At 33.4% G+C, this 20,845-nt stretch overlaps 1 protein-coding gene across 1 annotated transcript; it reads left to right on the forward strand.

The window, feature by feature from the left end:
* Positions 1 to 5,338: 5,338 nt before the first annotated feature.
* On the forward strand, positions 5,339 to 6,280 carry LOC141425729 (olfactory receptor 8K3-like). Its single transcript, XM_074083092.1, has one exon. It carries the CDS (start codon positions 5,339 to 5,341, stop codon positions 6,278 to 6,280), a length of 942 nt encoding a protein of 313 aa, XP_073939193.1.
* Positions 6,281 to 20,845: the final 14,565 nt, after the last annotated feature.

A 20,845-nucleotide genomic window follows, 5' to 3' on the forward strand; every position in this document is an offset into this window, starting at 1 on the left:
TATATAATACACAAATTATTTGTCAAAATGCATAAATATGATATGAGCAAAATAGACAATTCACTAGAAAAGATAGGTAACAAACATAAAATTATAACTACATACATCTGAAATTAAATTTTTGAGAAAAATTCACATGCCCCAAATTAAATATTTTAAAGGGAACAATTTATTGGCAATTGTTACATTTACAAGGTTATGCAACCATCAACAATATCTGGTTTTATCAATCAAAGCAGAGATTAAAACAGTAGAAATTTTGTCTCTTATCTTGGCCTCCAAATGTTCAGTTTTTAGTTGCTCTTGGATTTGTTTGTAACACTGAAAAGTAATTTAACACTTAAGATTTTCTCAAAAAAAAGGTGTTCTAAACATTTCCACCACCACAAATTACCCATTCAATAATCATTCCTGGTTTCTAAAACTGTTGCAAAGTGACTGCAGGAGAGAATGGCTCAGGGTAAAGATGCGGATACAAAATAGAGGCTGAAATGCCAGGCTTTTATTCTGCTTTCAGTTATTTCATGGGCCTAAATAAGGAGTCAGTCAGTGATTTTCAACAGAAGCACCTTTTGAGAACCTATTACATTAATATTTCCAAACATGCAATACAGTACTATTAACTACAGGCACAATGTCTTGCAGCAGACCTCTGGAACCCATTTATTTTGCATAGTTGAGAATCTATATATTTACCAGTAGCTTCGCATTTCCTCTGTGAGAATCAATTTACCATGGGTCTTTTCTGTCAAAATATTTAACCAGTAACCTACTCTGTTACAAAGGTTAGTCTCACTAAGTCACTTCCCATAAACTCACTTCATGGACTCTCCTTAATGTGATACAAGTTTCTATTCAGCCAAGATGGCCTGCTGCCAATGACTGGATTAAGATAATGTGGTATTTATACACAATGTAATTTTACTCAGCCATAAAAAAGAATGAAATTTTGTCATTGGCAGGTAAATGGATGAAACTGGAGAACATCATCTTAAGTGAAGTTAGACAGGCTCTAGCGGCCAAAAATCACATGTTCTCCCACATATGCAGATTACAAACCTAAAACAAATGCAGTAATATTGGACATGGGTCACACACTAAGGGGAGACCACACACAAGAAGGAAAGGGAAAGGGAAGGAAACCAAAAACTTGAAAATGATTGATGTTCTCACCATAGAAGAGCGAATACAGTAATCTTAAACTGGCAGAGGACACTATGGGAAGGAGACTAAGAAATAGTGAAGAGGTCTGGTAGAGATGAACCAATTTGGGTTGTAATACACCTGTGCATGGAGGCAACACCAGGAACTTCCCTATATAGCTATCTTTATCACAAACTAGCAAAAACACTATGTTTTCATTATCTTTTATGTTTTTTCTTCAATAAATCATAGAACAAGAGGGCAGAACAAGTTCTGCCTGGAGGCAGGGTTGAGGTAGTGTGGTCCAAATAATGTATACACACATAAGTAAATGTAAATTTTTTTTTAAAAAGTAGGTTATAAGGAAGGAATTAGATATTAAAAAAAAAAAGAAAAAACAAGGGATTGCTATCCTCAGCGGAGCAAAAAATCCACTAGATGCCATGTTTCCAGAGCTGATAATCAAAAATAGCTGTTGCTTCTCTGAACTTGTAAACTTCTTTGTTCCCAAAACCCTCTCCTAACCGACCGCTTTCTAATTAGCCACTCATGGTAGACTGTGAACCCAAAACCTGTCTAATCCAGGGATAGGAGAGGGACAGTATGTCATCAGATAAAACCCCTGCAGTGTACATACCTCCCAGATTTCCTGACATGGCCCACATTGCAGAAATAAATTTTGCCTTGTCTATTGACTTCTGAGTAGTGTCATCTTTCTTGCAATATCTTAAAGATAGTTCCAACACTTCATCTCCAACTTTTGCAACCACCACTCCAATATCTGATTATATAAGTGTGACTCTTTTGTGCACCTCATGAAAATTGTCATGCAAAATTTGTCCATCCATGACTGGTTTAAGTTTTCCTCATGATTTTCAAGTTCATACATGTAATTTAATATTAGAGGATATAATTTTTTAAGTTTGACTAATAGCCCAGTGTATTATTTATGCATTCATGAATGCATGGCTATTTTGCTTGTTTCCACATCTTGGTTATTTTGAGTTCTGCTGCAATGACCACAAGAAGACCAGTATGTCTCAGATATGCTAATGCCATTATTTTAAAATTAAACCCACAGTGGAGTGGCTGGTTACTCCAATAAATTAATAAATTCTAATTTAAATGTAAATTCTCCCTGAGAGTGTACACTTCCAAGCATTTCATTAAGTCTTCCAATGCTGTTTGGTTAATCAACAGATTGCTTGACAACTCCTCAGGGAGAATCTCTAAAGTTAAAAAACATAAATTGTCCTCAAACACACAATGGTAAGAAACTCACTGAAGAATCAAGAGAGGTTGGTAACAAAAACAGAAGTATTCCTGTAGTCCTACAGCCTGAACAGCTGTGGGAACGTTCTCCTTTATTCTTCACATAAAATAAATAATTATTGAATAATTTCTACTAAGGTGAGAGGTTTAAGGCTATTAAGTATCCTTGAAAGACTATGTTATATTTATGCTTAGAAAATATTTGAATTCTCAAACTTACTGTTTTATATCTACTATAGGTGGTAAAACATGAAAGGACATGGATTCATTTTAAAGAAGAAATTGAAAGAAAAGTGATTGACTCTCTTGTTTCTACTTCCTCCCAAATACTTACATAATTATAGGATCTAGGTCCTTTTATGACCCAATTATTTATTATCAAATAAGTGTAACACTGAAATTCACTCTTGATCTGCTGATAAGGAAAAGGAGGGTTTCACTTCATATTGAAATATGGAAAGATTTGTGTGTGTATGTGGGTGTGTGTGTGCAAGAGAGAGAGAAACAGAGAGACAGAGACAGAGAGATAGAGACAGGGACAGAGAAAGGGGGAATGAGAGGAGGAGAGAGAGAAGATTTTTAAGTACAAACTTAAATGGTGATGGCAATATATTCCTATTATAGTAAGATCTGATGAAATTTTTTAGAGTGCTATCTTTAAAAAACTCAGAGTAGGTCTGGCAGAGTGGCTCAAGTGTAAAAGTGTCTGCTTAGCAAGTGTGAGGCCTTGAGTTCAAATGCAAGTACCACAAAAAAAAAAAATCAGAGTATTCAGTAATGAAAGTAAATATGAAAAGACATTTTGTTTTCTATTGGTGAACTACACAACTGCTGAGAAGAACCTTTATCATTCATTGCCTTAAAATATTAATATACACATATACATTTTATTTTGTAATACTTCATGGTTGCAAAACAAAACCACAAGAAACAGGATTTAAAATTTTCTGATTGCTTTTAATGAGGATATTTATCTGAAGTTCTAAGCTAATATGCTTTGCTGTATTTAATATAAACAAGATGTTTGACTAGGACAGGGTAGGATATAAGCAACAACCATATAGACAACATTTTGTGTGAGTTAAATGTAACTAACATGTAATCAGCACCATATATAATATAGTAAAATCACATCGTTTCATATATTTGCTTGTAATTCAGGTACAGGTTTTGTCCTTACACTTTCTTTATCAAAATGTGTCATTTCTATTTTTTTTAATTTAAAAAGAACTGCTGATTATAACTTCACAGTAGTAAAATTATCATACCTTAAATTGCTATTTACCTGCTTCTCTGCTATACTTATTAAACTTAGGGTTATTATAAGCACTTAGATATATGTTGTTTAGGTATATGTGTGCTGGTTAATATGCTACACCATATTTAGAAAAAGTTCTTCTGGCACATTGCATAGGCTTCCAAAATATATGCAAGAATCCACAGCAGTAGGCCATTGATTATCTAAATTTATTTATGGAATTGGAGGTACAGTGAGGTAGAGATGGGGAAAGTTTGCATGCATTATTTCCTAATTCTTCATCTATTCATCATTTTAGCCCTGACAAAGAAGTTAAGATGCTGTGCAAAAGCATGTACATATACATATATAAAGAAAAGCTCTTGCAGATAGGCCATTGTTGCTATTTAAAAAATAAAATATGCTAGTTGTCTATGTCTCACACCTGTGTCTTAGCAACTCAAGAAGCAAAGATCAGGAGAATCATGGTTCAAAGTCAGCAAGGCAAACAGTTCACAAAACTCTACCTCAAAAAATGCCCGACCCATAAAAGGACTGGTGGAGTATCTCAAGTAGTAAAGTGCCTGCCTAGAAAGCCTGAGTTGGACCAAGCTGGGCTACCTAGTAAGTTCTAAGATAGTCAGAGCCTCAGAGATAGACTCTGTCTCAATAAACTAGGGCATGTGAGTAGAGTGCTTCCATAACACTCATGACCTAGATTGGATCCCCAGAACTGTCAATCAACACTAAATAAATAAATAAAGAAAGAAACAAAGAAATAAAGAAATAAAACACACATACAAGCATGCTCTGACAATTTCCAGATACAATAGAAACACTGAATTAAAAAGTACAACATTTTTGTCTTTCTGTGGGAATAGAGTTAGAAAAATTAAGCCAGGTTATTAGTGAATTAATCTGCACTCATTTAATATACATATCTTGGGTTTCTTTCTTCATTTAAAGACAGTGTTAGTGTGACCTCTTATAGTTTTTTTTTAAATTTATACATGTATCCAATACTTGCCATGTATGTTAACAATTTTGGCAATACCATCTGAATTATAAGAAATTTGTAGGCATATACTTTATAGAATTTTGGATGTATTGTTGGTATTTGTCGTTAGAAAACCTTATGTATTTGAAAATGTATCATTTAATAGTATTAAATGCAATTATTACCAAAGTTAAATTGTAATGATGTGAGAACAACTAGAACATTTAAAGAACAGTACAAAAATTTATCTGACATGAAAATTTTAATAATATTTAAACATTTTCCAGTTTGGTTTTATGTACCTATATATATTCACATCTCAATGTATTGTCTATCTTTCTTCTTTCCTTCCTTCTTTCATCCCTCCCTCCCTCTCTTCCTTCTTTTCTTTCCTTCCTTCCTTCTTTCTTTCTTCTTTCCTTCCTTTCTTCTTTCTTCCTCCCATCCTCCCTTCCCCCCTCCCTCCCTCTCTCTCTCCCCTCCTTCTTGCTTTCTTACTTTCATTTACCTGACAGAATTCTTAACTGTGGAACAGGTTATTGGTGTGGATATTGTTTGGAGTTAGACATTGGACATAGTAGAGTATTTACCAGTTTAACTGGCATGTTATTATTCTTCAAGTGATAATATTTGAAAGCTAATTAGTGCATTGATGTCTCGATCCAGAATAGGTTTTCTGATAAATCCAGATGGAGCAGCACAATCTCACAGTGGTGAGTGAATTCATTCTGATGGGCATCACAGACCGTCCTGAGCTTCAGGCTCCATTATTTGGGCTGTTCCTCATCATCTACATAAGCTCAACAGTGGGCAACTTGGGCATGATTTTCCTCAGTAAGGTGGATGACAGGCTGCAGACCCCAATGTACTTTTTTCTCAGACATCTGGCTTTCACAGATCTTGGTTATTCTACAGCTGTGGGGCCAAAAATGTTGGTAAATTTTTTTGTAGATCAAAACACAATCTCCTATCATTTTTGTGCTACCCAGCTAGCTTTCTTCCTTCTGCTAATTGGAAGTGAATTATTTATTCTTTCTGCGATGTCCTATGACCGCTATGTGGCCATCTGTAACCCACTGCTCTACACAGTCATCATGTCACAAAAAGTATGTTGGGTACTGATGACAATTCCCTATCTCTACTGCACATTTATGTCTCTTCTAGTCACCATAAAGATTTTTACTTTGTCCTTCTGTGGCTACAATGTCATCAATCATTTCTTCTGTGACTGTATCCCCTTGTTATCTTTGCTTTGCTCAGATACACATGAAATTGAACTGATAATTATGATGTTTGCATCTTTTGATTTGATTTCTTCTCTTCTGTTCATCCTTGTTTCCTATCTGCTAATCCTCATAGCTATCCTCAGGATGAACTCTGCAAAAGGAAGACGTAAGGCTTTCTCTACCTGTGGATCCCACTTAACAGTGGTCATCATCTTTTATGGGACCTTGATATTTGTGTATGTGCAACCCAAATCTAGCCATTCCATTGATACTGATAAATTGTCATCCATATTTTATACCTTGATTATTCCAATGTTGAATCCTATGATTTATAGTCTGAGGAACAAAGATGTAAAATATGCAATACAAAGGACATGGGAAAAAGTAGGCAATGTCTTCTCTTAAAAGTTACATATATTATGAGTTCTTTGAATCAGTTTGGAATGTGAGCCTGATGTTTCCACCAGAATGTAAGCAAGTAACAATGGGCATAACATGTCTTAAACCAGTGGCATTCTTGATACTAATCAATATTACAAATGTTATAAATACATTTGTGTTCAAAAGAGTGAACTTTTTCTCTCCTTGAGGAAGGGAGTTAGTATGTAAATAGAATAATTGAAAAAAATCAATTGCAAAGTAGAACATGTTTAGGTTTTATGAATTGTGAGATCAGGTAACAGAGTCATATGCTGTAAAGCAGTGAAAAAGAATAGTATACATGAAAGAAAACTTAAAATATTCTTTTTGGCATTCTCTATTATTAAAAGAAACTTCCCAGGTGTCATGTTTGCTTTTGTATGTGTTTCTTTTTTTGTGTGTGTGGAAATACAGTCTTTCTGTTTTAGGCTTCATAGACTTGAATAGATTATATTAAAATGAACCTTGACTGAGGTGTCAGGAGGCTCATTGTAGACTGATGAATTGAAGGAATCTGTCACATGAATGTGCTCAAATGCTCCCATTGCCCTTGAGGATTTTAGGCTCTTTTTTTTCCTCATCAGTGCTCTTTCTTTCACACAGGAAATTAAATTACCTGAACATATTTGTCCTAACCACAACTTAAACTTCAAGTCAGCATGCATGTAACTTTCCTTAATTAATTTTTGTTCATACAATGCATACATTAATTAAGACAATGTTCTTACATTGTGACATAGAGGATTTGGTGGGTTTTTTTCCTTTGCCCTTACTGGCTTGATCTTGATTGCTTGCTATTTGTTTTGAGCTAATGGTCATTATTCTACTTATCACTCTAAATGCAAAAATAAATAATTCTCATTTTTAAGACATAATCTATTTGTTTTTTAACTATTGTGCATGATGCCTATTCTTTTTCTCCTTTTTTGGACTGAGTTTCCTAATATGTACACATAGTATACTTTCATTTTGATAGAATCTGTTATTTGACTGCACCATTTTCATTTTCCAATTTGTAGGAAGCAAACAGAGGTCATTCTGCAATTTGAGCAATTCTGTGTTTCTAGTTAGTGTAGCACACATAGTATTGAGGTATAAACTTTCCATGTCTTGTGTAAATTTGTCCTCTATAACCCCCTCTAAAATTTTCCATGTATTTGCATTATTTTCAATATTTTAAATTCTGACATTTTATTATATAAGATAAAGATTAATGAGGTAATAAAATTATTTGCATAGCAAATAGTATATGAGTAAGAATAATTTATAGGAATATTAAAAGCATGTTTATAATTTCATTTGTAGATAAACATTACTAAGGACTTTATAGTTTATTTTTGATATGTAGTGACAATGTTACATTCCTAATTTTAAGCTATTCTTTATTCATATCTATATATAAGAAACTAGTTCCATTTTCTATAAAGTATCTGTGGAACAGATGTAAAGTGAAATGTTAATATTGGTTTTATTGGGCACGTGATTATAAAAATGTTTAAATTAATGTAATTAAATTATTGTATTTGTTTCATGAATTAACTTCTTTGAATAATTGTAGCTTCATAGTAAAGGTAAATATTTTAAATTAATTTTACAACTATGACTAAATGAAACATTATACGCTACTTCTGAAGTTAATCTTGGTTAATCTGATAGTCTTTCTGATGATAAAAATTGCAATATCATTTCCTGGTTTTTCATATTTGATAGCATATTGAAGTTATTTCAAATGTTATTCTCATTTTCTTTATTCATAGACATACTGGTTTTTTTTGAAATTTTACATTTCTACTGTGGTATGTATATATTATGTAAAGCAAGAGTTGTCATATGATTTCAGTGTTTGTTAAAATATTCTGAATCAGTAGAATTTCATATTTTACAGGATAATGATTCAAAAACTTCAATAATATTTAGAATAATAACAATACATAAATTGTTGAACACTCAGAATATCTGTACAAACCTGGTTGTGGTGTATTTCAATTTTCACTTTCACATACACTAAGAAACACACCCCCCAAAACAAAACAAACTAAAAAACCTCATAGTGAAGTGGATCACAAAATGAAATTTGAATTAAAAATAACTCCTGACCTCACCTCAAAATCAGGTCTAGGTAACTTGATTGGTGAATTCCTTTTTTACAAAATAGGGAAATTGAAGTAACCATTCTCCAAAAACCTCTGCAAAATTTTAAAGAGAAAGTGTATTTTCCAACTTTTTAAGGAGCACACCCCTGAAATTAAAAGTATATAAGGTCAACATGCAGGTGAAAATACTAACAAAATATTGCCTGATAAATCATTCAACATGTACAAAGTTTATATACCATTGTAGCTTTAAACAAGAAAGTTATGTGTGATTTAACACAAAAAATTATAATTGCATTTACCATATTAAGAAACTGAAAAAAAACAACAGCAAATGGAATCTCAATAAAGGCAAATAAAAAGTTTAAGTATGTGTTAATAAAAATGACTTAGTATACTTATCAAAGTGGAACTTCCAAAGGAAGATAGGGTTCTCGCTATTTCCTTTTATACTTCATTTTGGTTTATATATTTTTCTGAAATTGTTTGACTAATAAGTTCTCTCAAAGTGCCTTATTCTTTAATTCCAACAGGAAAATCTCTTCATAAAGCAGAATTCAACCAAAGAATATTTTCCCTAAATTTAGATTGCTAATTTTAAGTACAATCCCAAAAGTTTATATACAGAATATGGCTGCCCAATGTGTCTTGCTACCATAATCTCTATTTTTTATTGGAAACATCACTTCAGTACTGTTCACATGGCTTTTCCGTGCAATGTCTAAACTTAATCATAGTCACTGGCATCATATCTGATATGACTATCAGTCATATCTTAGACTCACAAAGACTGTACATATTTGTGAATGCGTGTGTATGTGTGTATGTTTATGACTCATCATGGAAAAGATATTTTACACACCTGAAACTCACAAAGATTGATAAATAGTTTCCTAAAAGATTTTGACATCTACACAATAAAGACAATCATAAATATAATGAAAAAAACAAGCTACAGACCAAAGAAAATAGATAAAACAATGTATCTGTGCAATTAATAATAGGACTAAAATCCATAGAAAAAGAAACAATGTATATACAAAAAATACAAAATTAGAAATATCTTTGGCCTATGCATATACTTTAATGTTATCTGAAAGATGTAAGTGTGAATTTATAAAATAAATCTTACCAACTCAGAAAATTTTTCAAAAGTTTGAAAGTATAGTTATACTAAGTAATGGTGAAGTGATGTTTTATGATAAAACATTCAACATTTTTTCTTCTGGTTTGTGAAAAATACATTATTTCTATATAGAATCACCCTACTGTGCAATAACACAATAAAAAATCTTATTCCTGTGTTGGGCATGGTGGCTTACACCTGTGTTCTCAGCTACTTGAGAGGTACATATCAGGAAAATTGCAGTTCAATGCCAGCCCATGCAAAAATTTAGGGATACCCATCCCAACCAATAAACTGGGTATAGGCGGTGCATTCCTAATATTCCAGTTATGTGGAAGGCATAAATAGGTGCATCTTGATCCCAGGCCAGCCCCTGGCCAAATGAGAGATTTTATTCCAAAAATAACCAAAGCAAAAAAGGGTTGGGGCATTTTTCAAGAGGTAGAGTGCCTAGCAAGCAGGAGACTCTGAGCTAAAACCATAGTACCACCAAAAAATAAAGTTGTTCTGCCTGTCTAGGTGTTAGTTAGTGCACATTGATCAACATTTCCCCAATGATATTTTCCTCTATTCTTCCAGTCCCTAATAACCACCATTTTACTCTCAACTTTAATATTTTTTAAATTAGTGTATATTAATTATGCAAAGAGGTTCCATTGTGTTATTTCCATACAGGAATATAATATACTTTGATCATATTCACTCTTCTATTACTTCTTCTTATCCTCTACCTCCCTTTTAGAAACACTTTAATAGGTTTCATTATTCTATTTTCAAATGCATCATTTTATTTATCACATACGTGGGAGAAAATATGGCACTTGATATTATACATCCTGATTTATTTCAAAGAACACAATGATCTTGACATCCACTTATATTGTCATAAACGACAAGATTCCATTCCATTTTAAGGCTAAATGTGTGTATCTAGCGTATTTTCTGTATGCATCCATCAGTGAATGGAGATTTTGGTTATTTCCTTTTCAAGTCTATTGTGAAAAGCATCGCAATGAACACAGCAACAGAAAAGTCTATTGAAATTATGGATTTAAATTAACTGGATATATTCTTAGTATAGAATAGTCAGATCAAATGATAGATGTCTTTTTAAATTTTAGGAAACCCAGGCTTTTTTTCATAATGGTTTTACTAGTTTACATGCTCACCATCAGTATGTAAGGGGTCTCTTTTCTCCACATCTTTGCCAACTCTTGTAATCCTCAGTCTTTCTGATAGTAGCTATTCCTACTGTGAGATATGTTTCCATATTTTGACACTTCTGTTTGTCATTATTGTGTTGTTGTTTTCATTGTAGATATTTTCACTTGGTTGATAGAGTTTATTCCTAGATAATTATTTTCTTTTTCTAGTTAAGTTTGTTTTTAGGCAATTTTTGTGGTTTTCCTAAATTGGACTGCTTTCTTGATTTCAATTTCAGATGGCTTGCTATCGGTATATACCAAAGATCCTGAATTATATTTGTTGATTTTGTACTCTGCCAGTTTGTTGAATTTAATTATTAATTCTAATAGTAACTTCATGGAGTTGTTGGTATTTTTCTATGTAAAGATCATGTCATATCAACAGTGATAATTTGATTTCCTTTTTTACAATTTGGATTCCCTTCACTTTTTTGCCTTGTGTATTTACTTGTTTGACTTCCTGAACTATGTTGACAGGATGAAAGTGAACATCCTTATTTTTTCAGATCATGGAGAGGAAGATTTCAACACATCTGCTTTCATTGTTGTGTTATCTATTAGCTTATTATCCATGGCCCCATCATATTGAAATATATTCCTTATATATGAAATTTATAAGCTTTTTCGTGAAGGGACACTGAATTTTATTAAATCCATCTTATATATTTATTGAGAATTGTTTTTGTCCTTCATTATATTGAAAAGGTGTATCATATTTTCTGAGTTGATACTTTGAGCAATCCTTCTATCCCTAGAATGAATCCATCTTTATTATAGCAAATAATCTATTTAGTTACCTGTTGAATTTTGTTTGTGAGAATTTTGTTGAGAATATTTACAAGCTTGATAATCAAGGTTATTGGACAATAGTTTTCTTTTTTCCATAGGGCCCTTGTGTGTTCTTTTGCATAATGTCAGGTAATGCTGGTCTCATGGGATAGGATTTGAACAATTCCTTACTCCTATTCTTTTTATGAGTGAGTTTAGAGAAATTCATGTTAGATCTAAAAAAATGTGTGGTTGATCTCAGCAGAGAATTATTTTGTGCTGGGCTGTCCTTTCTTTGTATACTTTTTGTTACTAATTCAAACTTGTTCCAACTTATTGGTCCATTCAGGTTTCATATTTCTTCATGGTTCCATCTTGGTAAGGCCTGTGCTTCCAGGAATTTGTTCATTGCTATTAGGTTATACATCTTGCTGATGTAGAATTGTCCATAATAATCCCTAATAACCCTTTCATATCAGTAGCAATATCCCACTCCTTTTTTCCCTTGTTCTTGTTGTAACCCAGGCTTGCACTGCACTAATGAGCTTTATTACCAGCTCTCTTTTCATTTCTTCTTTTATTCACTGTGTCTGCTCTGTCTCTTTTTAGTTAGCAACCAAAGTCTTGTCAATTTTGTTTATATTTTTGAAGAATGCACACATGGTGTTTTAAATCTTTGGACTTTGTTACATTTATTATTGACTGATCTTTATTATTTCTTTCCTTATGCTAACTTTTCATGAGATGCAGTGGTACATTGTTCATATGAGTCCACTTGACTTTTTTCAGGTAGCTGTAACTTGCTATAAACTTTCCTTCTGTTCTCAATCCTTTCCTTCTATTCACTGTCATTCATTTCAAGAATTAAAATTTTCTTCTTGATGTCTTCCTTGGTCAACTGGTTTTTCAAGAGTAATTTGTTTAAATTGCAAGTGTTATTAAATATTTTTTTAAATCTCTGTTTTATTAATTTGCAGGTTAATTGAGCTGTGTTTGGAAAAAAATAGTCAATATAATTTTAATTTTAAAAAATATTGAGACTTGTTCATTTTCAATTCTTTTTCCATGGTTCTAGGGATTTAACTCTGGGCCTCATACTTACTAGGCAGGCACTCTCCCACTTGAGCTGTCTGCCAGCCTGGAGACACGTTTTTTGAGCAATTATGTGCTGTATCCTAGAGAGTGTTCTATGTGCTGATGAGAAAAATGTGTTATTCTGCAGATCTTCTGTGGAATGTTCTTTAGATGTCTGTTAGGTCTAATTGGTCTGTGGTGCAATTTAACCCCATTTCTTATTTTCTAATTTTCTTGCAGGATAACATGTCTCTCCCTGCAAGTATGGTTTTAAATTTCGATATTATTATTGTATAAGAGTATGGCATGCAGAAACTTCTTAATTTTATGCAGTCCCATTTGTCCATCTTTTCACTTAGTTGCTGAGCTGCTGGCATTTTATTGAGGAACTCCCTGCCTATACCTACTACTTCCAGAGTATTCCCTGCTCTTTCCTGTACTAACTTCAGAGTTTTGGGTCTGATATTAAGGTACTTGATCCATTTTGAGTTGATACTAGTATAGGGTGATAAACTTGGATCTAGTTTCAGTTTTTTGCAGACATTTGTTAAAGAGCCTGTCTTTCCTCTATTCCATATTTTTGGCATCTTTGTCAAAAATAAGGTGACATGGCTGTGTAGATTCACATCTGGGTCCTCTATTCTGTTCTACTGGTCTTCATGTCTGTTTTTGTGCCAGTACCATGCTGTTATTATTGCTGGCTTTGTAATATAGTTTGAAGTCGGGTATTGTGATACCTTCAGCATTGCTCTTTTTATTGAGTATGCCTTGGCTATTCATGGTCTTTTGTGGTTCCAAATGAATTTTAGGGTAGATTTTTCAATCTCTGTGATGAATGTCATTGGGATTTTGATGGGAATTACATTAAACTTGTAGATTGCTTTTGGTAGTATAGCCATTTTTATACCCACAGTGTGGGAGAAAATATTTGCCAGGTATACATCAGACAAAGGTCTGATAACCAGAATATACAAGGAACATAAAAAACTAAACTCTCCCAAAATCAATGAACCAATGAAGAAATGGACAGCTGAACTAACTAAACAGAACTTTCTCAAAAGAAGAAATTCAAATGGTCAAAAACCACATGAAAAAATGTTCACCATCTCTAGCCATAAAGGAAATGCAAATCAAAACCACACTAAGGTTCCACCTCACCCCTATAAGAATAGCTCTCATCAAAAACACCACCACCAACAGTTGTTGACAAGGATGTGGGGAAAAAAGGACCTTTGTAGACTGCTGGTGGAAATGCAAACTAGTACAACCACTCTGGAAAAAATTCAGAGGCTTCTTAAAAAACTAAACATAGATCTGCCATATGATGCAGCAATCCCACTCTTAGGGATATACCCAGAGGAATGCGACTCAGGTTACTCCACAGACACCTGCACACCCATGTTTATTGCAACACTATTCATAATAACCAAGTTATGGAAACAGCCAAGATGTCCCACTACTTGGACAAATGGATTAAGAAAATGTGGTATTTATAAACAATGGAATTTTACTCAGTCATGAAGAAGAATGAAATCTTATCATTTGCAATTAAATGGATGCAACTGGATAACATCATCTTGAGGGAGGTTTGCCAGGGTCAGAAGCCCAAAAATCATATGTTCTCCCTCATATGTGGACTTTAGATCTAGGGCAAAGGCAGTAATGTTGTTGAACTTGGGTCACACACTAAGGGGAGAGCACATACAGGAGGAATGGGGATAGGTAAGAAATCCAAAATTTGAAAGTGTTTGACGTCCCCACTGCAAAGGAGTAACCTTAAAATGACAGAGGTCAATATGGAAAGGTGACCAGGAAGTAGTGAAGAGGTCATGCAGAGATGAATCAGTTCAGGTTGTAATACATTTGTGCATGGAAGCAATGCTAGGAATCTCTCTGTATAGCTATCCTTACCTCAGCTAGCAAAAACGCTTGGTCTTTCTTATTATTGTTTATGTCTTCTCTTCAACAAAATTGGAGAAAAGGGCAGAACATGTTTTGCCTGGAAGTGTGCGGGAGTCGGAGTGATAGGGAGGGGGCTGGGAGCAGGTGGGAGAAATGGCTCAAACAATGTATGGACATGTGAATAAATGAATAAAAAATTTTAAAAAAGAATAAGTCTATCCCTCACGTTAGGTCTATTAGTATTTGCTTTATATATTTTCAATCTCTGCTTTTTGGTGCATATGTTTTTAGAATTATTATTGCTTCTGGCTCAATTGACATTTTTACAGTTTTATACCAGAATTTGTTGTACATTTAATGCTTTTCATTTAAGATCTATTTTTTCCTGATATATATATATTGATGCTCTACCTTTCTTTTAAATTTAATTTACATAGAATACCTTATTTCTTTTTTTTCAATATTAGCCTATGCATATTTTAAGGTGGAAGGTGAGTTTTGTATAAGCAGCCTATAGTTTTTCTTCCTTTCAGTGATTCTATGTCATTTAAGTATAAAATTTAGTCAATTAACATTCACTACAATTATCAAGAGGTAAATTTCCTTATGCTATCATATTATTATATGTTTACTAATTTTATTGTAATTAATTTCTTTTTTTGTTGCCTTCTTATATTCTTTTCCTTCAAGCTAAATAATTTACTATAGCTGTTTAATTACACATGCTTTTATTTTGTTTTCTCCATAATTAAATTTAAGATTACTTGAAAAATTATTGTTTATGTAATGATGTTTTGAAATAATACCAACATTACCTGATCACAATGGTAATAAAAGAAATAGAAAAAGTATACCAATGAAGAACTCTATACTTTCACTCCATTACTTCCATGTTTTGAATTTTTAATATGCTATTTTCTGTCTCTGCATTGCCTGTCTCAACATATTAATTTCATGATTTCTATTTTTCTTTTATAATTTTTGGATTTATTTCTAAAGCTATTAATAATTAATATATTGTATTTACAATATCAGAAATTTTAAATTTTTCTCTTTTGTGACTCTACCAGTGAGTTTTATATCTTCTGATGCTGTAGTCTACTGCATTAACGTTTCTTTCAGTTTGAAGAACATGAGCTAGCATTTCTTATATGGCAGTCTGATGAAGATGTATTCTGTCAGCTTACATTTGTGTGGAATGTATTTATTTCTCCTTGACCTGGACCATAGTCTTTTTGCTGAGAATTTGCTATTTGGTGAATTGGAACACCCTTATTTTTTTTCCTCTTGCTGCTTCAAAATGGCAGACCTTTAGATACCAATGGCAATGCTAAGAAAGGTCCTCTCTGATTCCCATAAACACAAGGATCTAGGGTATTGCAGGGGTGCACAAAGACCCATCCCACAGTTCATAGTGAAGTATGCTAAGATACCTTTCTGTCCTACTGAAGCACATATCTTTTGCCTGGTGTCAAGGCAAGTCTCTAGTCTGTCCCTAAAAACACTGGTCTCAGGATAGCCGTGCTGCCCAAGGTTAACAAGGTTGAAGATATTCACTTGTCCAAAAATTCTGATTCTAAGCTGGGTCACCATGGATTCTCACAGCACAGGCAGTCTTGGAATAAAATATTCTTCTCCTTCTAGTGCCCGTCATGCCAGGGCTGGTTGCAAGATTTGTCTTTGGGCTCTTGTCTGGGTATAAAGCCCTTAATTTTTGCCTCATGCAGTCTCTCACATCCGTGTCTCTGGCACTGTACTCTAATATAAAGCTTTCCTACTCATCTTCCTAGTAGGTCAACTGTCGCTTCCTGCTCTGCTGTCTGAGGTTGGGAGAGTGGAGGTGGAGGACATCTTTTTATATCCTGAACAATGCAACTGCAAAAGCTCAGTATGCAGGTATAGGACTTAGGGTAAGAGCATGAGACTCTCCTTGGCTCTTGGATTAATATGGGAGGCCTGATACTAGATTTCAAGTGTGATACTTGGACTTAATTCCAACCACTGCTCCCATGCAAGTCATGCAAGTGCAGAGTGATCATGCTTAGACTTGGGGGAAGGATATACCGGTCATTTTCTTCCTGCTTTCTTCAACTTACTCTTATTATACCAAACCCAATCTCTCTGGTCTCTCACCTGGCTTCCTTAACATTTAAGAAAGTAGATTGGTGCTTGAATAACTTCCCTTTCTGTGACTGTGGGAAGAGGATCACTGCAGGGTATGTGTTGGGGTGGAGTTTAGTCAATGCTGCGTCTCTCTGTCTCTTCAACTTTTAAACTGTTTTGAGGGGTGGTGGTAACAAATTGTAAATTTCTAATAAGTTTATATATTTAGCAAAAAGTGAGAATACTGTGCAACTTAGAGAATTAACATTCACTTATGAATCTAAAATCATCAACCATGTGAAAAAAATCAAATGCATAGTAAGATATTCAGTATCATACCAAACAACTTTATTTCAAGTATCTGCAAGCTCATGGTGTATTTTGTTGAGAAGTACCTAATTGTTGCTGATTGCCCAGGAGAAGATTCCTTGTTATATTGCCTAGGGTCCTTTAGCTGCTTAAGTAATCTTTCATTATCTTTCTGAGATGGCAAGGGAGGCAAAGGTTGAAAAATAAACTCATCGGCAGAAGCACAAGGTCAGGAAATAAGTCCCACACCTAAGTGTATGGTTCTTCAGTGATAACTTGCATGTGTATGGTAAATAATAAATAGTATTCACCTTCAATGGCAGAGGGGACTTGACAAGGTGAAACCATTACTACAGGAAGAGGGAAAGTGTACAAATAATTTCAATTTTTATGATAAAATTTTTTTGGTAAAAATAAGTACCTACTAAGGTGACTGTATAAAGTTAATTATAGTACAATGTCATGTTCATTAAGAAATCAAGCATGTTTAAATTTAAGAAAATACACAGTAATTTTGTTAATACTTAACAGAACATTAAGGTTAGTAGTATCTCATTAGTTTCTTGTTTATTTTTTAAAGTTCAGTCATTTGGAAATGCAAAGTATTTTTAGCATGCTGAATTTGAACAAATCCTATCATAAATTAATTAAAAATTGGGTTCTTTTATTGGATTTAATAGACACAATATGTTCTCAAGAATACACACAAATTACAGGAGCAAAATATAAAATTAGACACTTCACCTAAAAAGATACACTAATAAAAATTTAAAATTATATGTAAGCTCACTTAAAAAATGATTTACTGATATAAATTCACATCATAAGATTTTTTAATGAGAATATTTAATGATACTTATTGACTTCACAATCTTGAACAACTACAATAAATAAAGTCACAATAAAGTCAAAGTTGAAAGCCAACTGTCTCTGACAATTAGTGGATAATCTCCAGACATTTCATTAAGCTCTCAACGCTTTAGGGATAATCAACAAATTATTTAGCATCTCCTCAGGGAAAGTCTCAAAAGTTCTAAAAATCTGGCATAAATTGCTCTCAAAAACCCCACTTTAAGAAACACGTGGGGAAATCAAAAGAGTGGATTCTTTACAGGTAACAAAGAAAGACAGTTTTCTTTTGATATCTAATGTTACCAGAATGCACAGAAATGCTCACGTTTTGCATTGGCTTTGCCACTAAATATAAATGACCATTTGTCATTCAGTTTCTGTGGTTTCTACTACACTATGATTCCTGAGCAGAAAAAAGATCTCTCTCACTTTTCCTTAATGCTGAATTTTGAACATTATCGTTTAGGCTGAGATGATAAATGCTCATACGGATCCTTGAAACACACAGTTTGTATTTTCATAAAAAATATTCATATATATGTATATAATTTCAAATATAATGGAGAATTGAGAGGTGATGAAGGATAAGTAAAGGGGCATGGGGTTTTTTTTAATGAAAAAAGAATGTGAAATAGCAGTGATTCAACATGTCCTTCTAATATACTTCTAAACCTCAGTGATTTTTCCTTCCTGTAAACCTCTGAAAAAACATAAAGTGCTAATGGTTATGTGAATTTACTCATAGATGTAATTATTTCCAGACTTACTGATGAAGAAAATGGAGTTTCCACCTCACATTGAGTTATGAATGTGTTATTTGAGTATCAGGAAGTAGTTAATTGTCTAGTTTTATGGTAACGATAAGGTGTTCATTTTTCAATGAAATCTGACTGAATTTTTCTGAATGTAGTTTTTAAAAATAAAATTAAGTTCTTTAGTAAAGATAGTAAACTATGAAAAAAGTAATTGGTTTCTTTCTATTGAACCTCAAGACTTTTACAAACATTTCCATATTTCCTTACTTGTAGGAAAACTGATACTTGAGGTGTGTTCTTTAGTTCTTAACTTTTTATAACTGCAAATCAAACTAAACCATTACAAGTAAATCAAGATTTAGATGACTTCTTATTACATTTATTGTAGGTATTTCACTAATTTGACATGCTTTTCTGTATTCAGTGTAAGGAAGAGTCTCTATGAAGTAGGAGAGTATATTAGGTAGCTACAGCTTTAGATACAATATTTAAGTGAACAATGTACAAATTACATGTAATAACCCTCACACACATAATCTTATAAAATTCTGTGTTTGTAGATGGTTAATCAAACACTACTGTTCTTACTATAAAGTGTATCATTTTTATTTCTGTTTTTTATTCAGCAAAAAAAGTTACTCAAAATTTTATACAAAATTAATAATAGTCTTACCTTAAGGTCCAATCCACCTGCTACTAAGATATTCTGTAAGTCTTTGGATTGTTGAGGATATATATATATATATTCATATACATTTTCTTTGATTATGCCATGTTATCCTGCATTGTGTCTTATATTGTATTTGGATGCTGTTCTCCTGGAATTAATAGAGAAAAGGATTTCAAATCATATCCAGAGATCCATGTTCATGTAATCTTTATTTTATTTTGTCTCTATTGTATAGTATGCCATAATAAAGTTTGTACACAATATTAATCATTAAAATTTTAATTAAAAAGTTGTGAACTTTTTTTTTATTTTATTGCTTTATTATTCATATGTGCATACAAGGCTTGGGTCATTTCTCTCCCCTCCCCCACCCCTTCCCTTACCACCCACTCCACCCCCTCCCTCTCCTCCCCACACCCTCAATACCCATCATAAACTATTTTGCCCTTATCTCTAATTTTGTTGAAGAGAGAGTATAGGCAATAATAGGAAGGAACAAGTGTTCCTGGTTGAGATAAGGATAGCTATACAGGGAGTTGACTCACATTAATTTCCTGTATGTGTGTGTTGCCTTCTAGGTTAATTCTTTTTGCTCTAACCTTTTCTCTAGTTCCTGGTCCCCTTTTCCTATTGGCCTCAGCTGCTTTTAAGGTATCTGCTTTAGTTTCTCTGTGTTAAGGGCAACAAATGTTAGCTAATTTTTTAGGTGTCTTACCTATCCTCACCCCTCCCTTGTTTGCTCTCACTTTACCCTTTAAAATGTAGCATCATTTATCCTAAGAGAAATTTGAGATTTTGTTACATAAATCAATCCTAATTTTCTCATATTTACTCTTATTTTTTTAGGCTCTTGAATCTAACATATATCTGACTTGAATGAAAATGCCAACAGAGTAACATAAATTATAAGTAAATTTATATAAATGTAGACATGAAAATTTCCAATAGTAATAAAAATAAGAGGAAAGAAATCCAAAAATAATGCACTGTCCTATTTTACTCTAGGGGTAGTGGATGTAGAGATTGGGATAAGTTACACATAGTACATCCTATTTGACCTATTCTTCATCTATTCATTATTTTAGTCCTGAAAAAGAAGTTAAGACACTGTGCAATGGGATATATACATATATAAGTTAAGGTAAGTTACTGTCACTGTTTAAAAAAAATTACATGTATATGACGCTTGGGAATAATTTTCAGATAGCACAGACTTAATGACTATTCAATACTCTTTCACCCATTACCTAACCCCTGCAATGATATGTTGGATTTGTATATATGAGTAGTTTTGGAAAACTTCTACTTGGGAGGCTGCAATGAGGAGGATCACACGTTTGAGACAACTCTAGCACAAAGTTTGCAGACCCCATCAAAACCAACAGCCATTTGAGGTGGTATGTGCCTATCATCCCAGCCATGTGAGAGGCTGACATTTATGCCAGCCAAGGCAAAAATAGTTTGCAAGATCCCATCTCAAAGAAATAAATCCGTGCATGATGGCTCACATCTTTCATCCCAGCTATAACGGGAAGCTTAAAATAGAAGGATCATGGTCCAACATGGCCTCGGCAAAAAAAAAGTGGGACTCCCACCTCCAAAATAACCAAAACACAAATGGCTAGAGGTGTGGTTCAAGCCATAGAGTGCTTGCCTACCAAGGGCACATCCACCAGTAAGCCAGTGGGATACT

Source organism: Castor canadensis, chromosome 1, assembly GCF_047511655.1.
Source record: "Castor canadensis chromosome 1, mCasCan1.hap1v2, whole genome shotgun sequence".
In the NCBI taxonomy this organism is placed as follows: domain Eukaryota; kingdom Metazoa; phylum Chordata; class Mammalia; order Rodentia; family Castoridae; genus Castor; species Castor canadensis.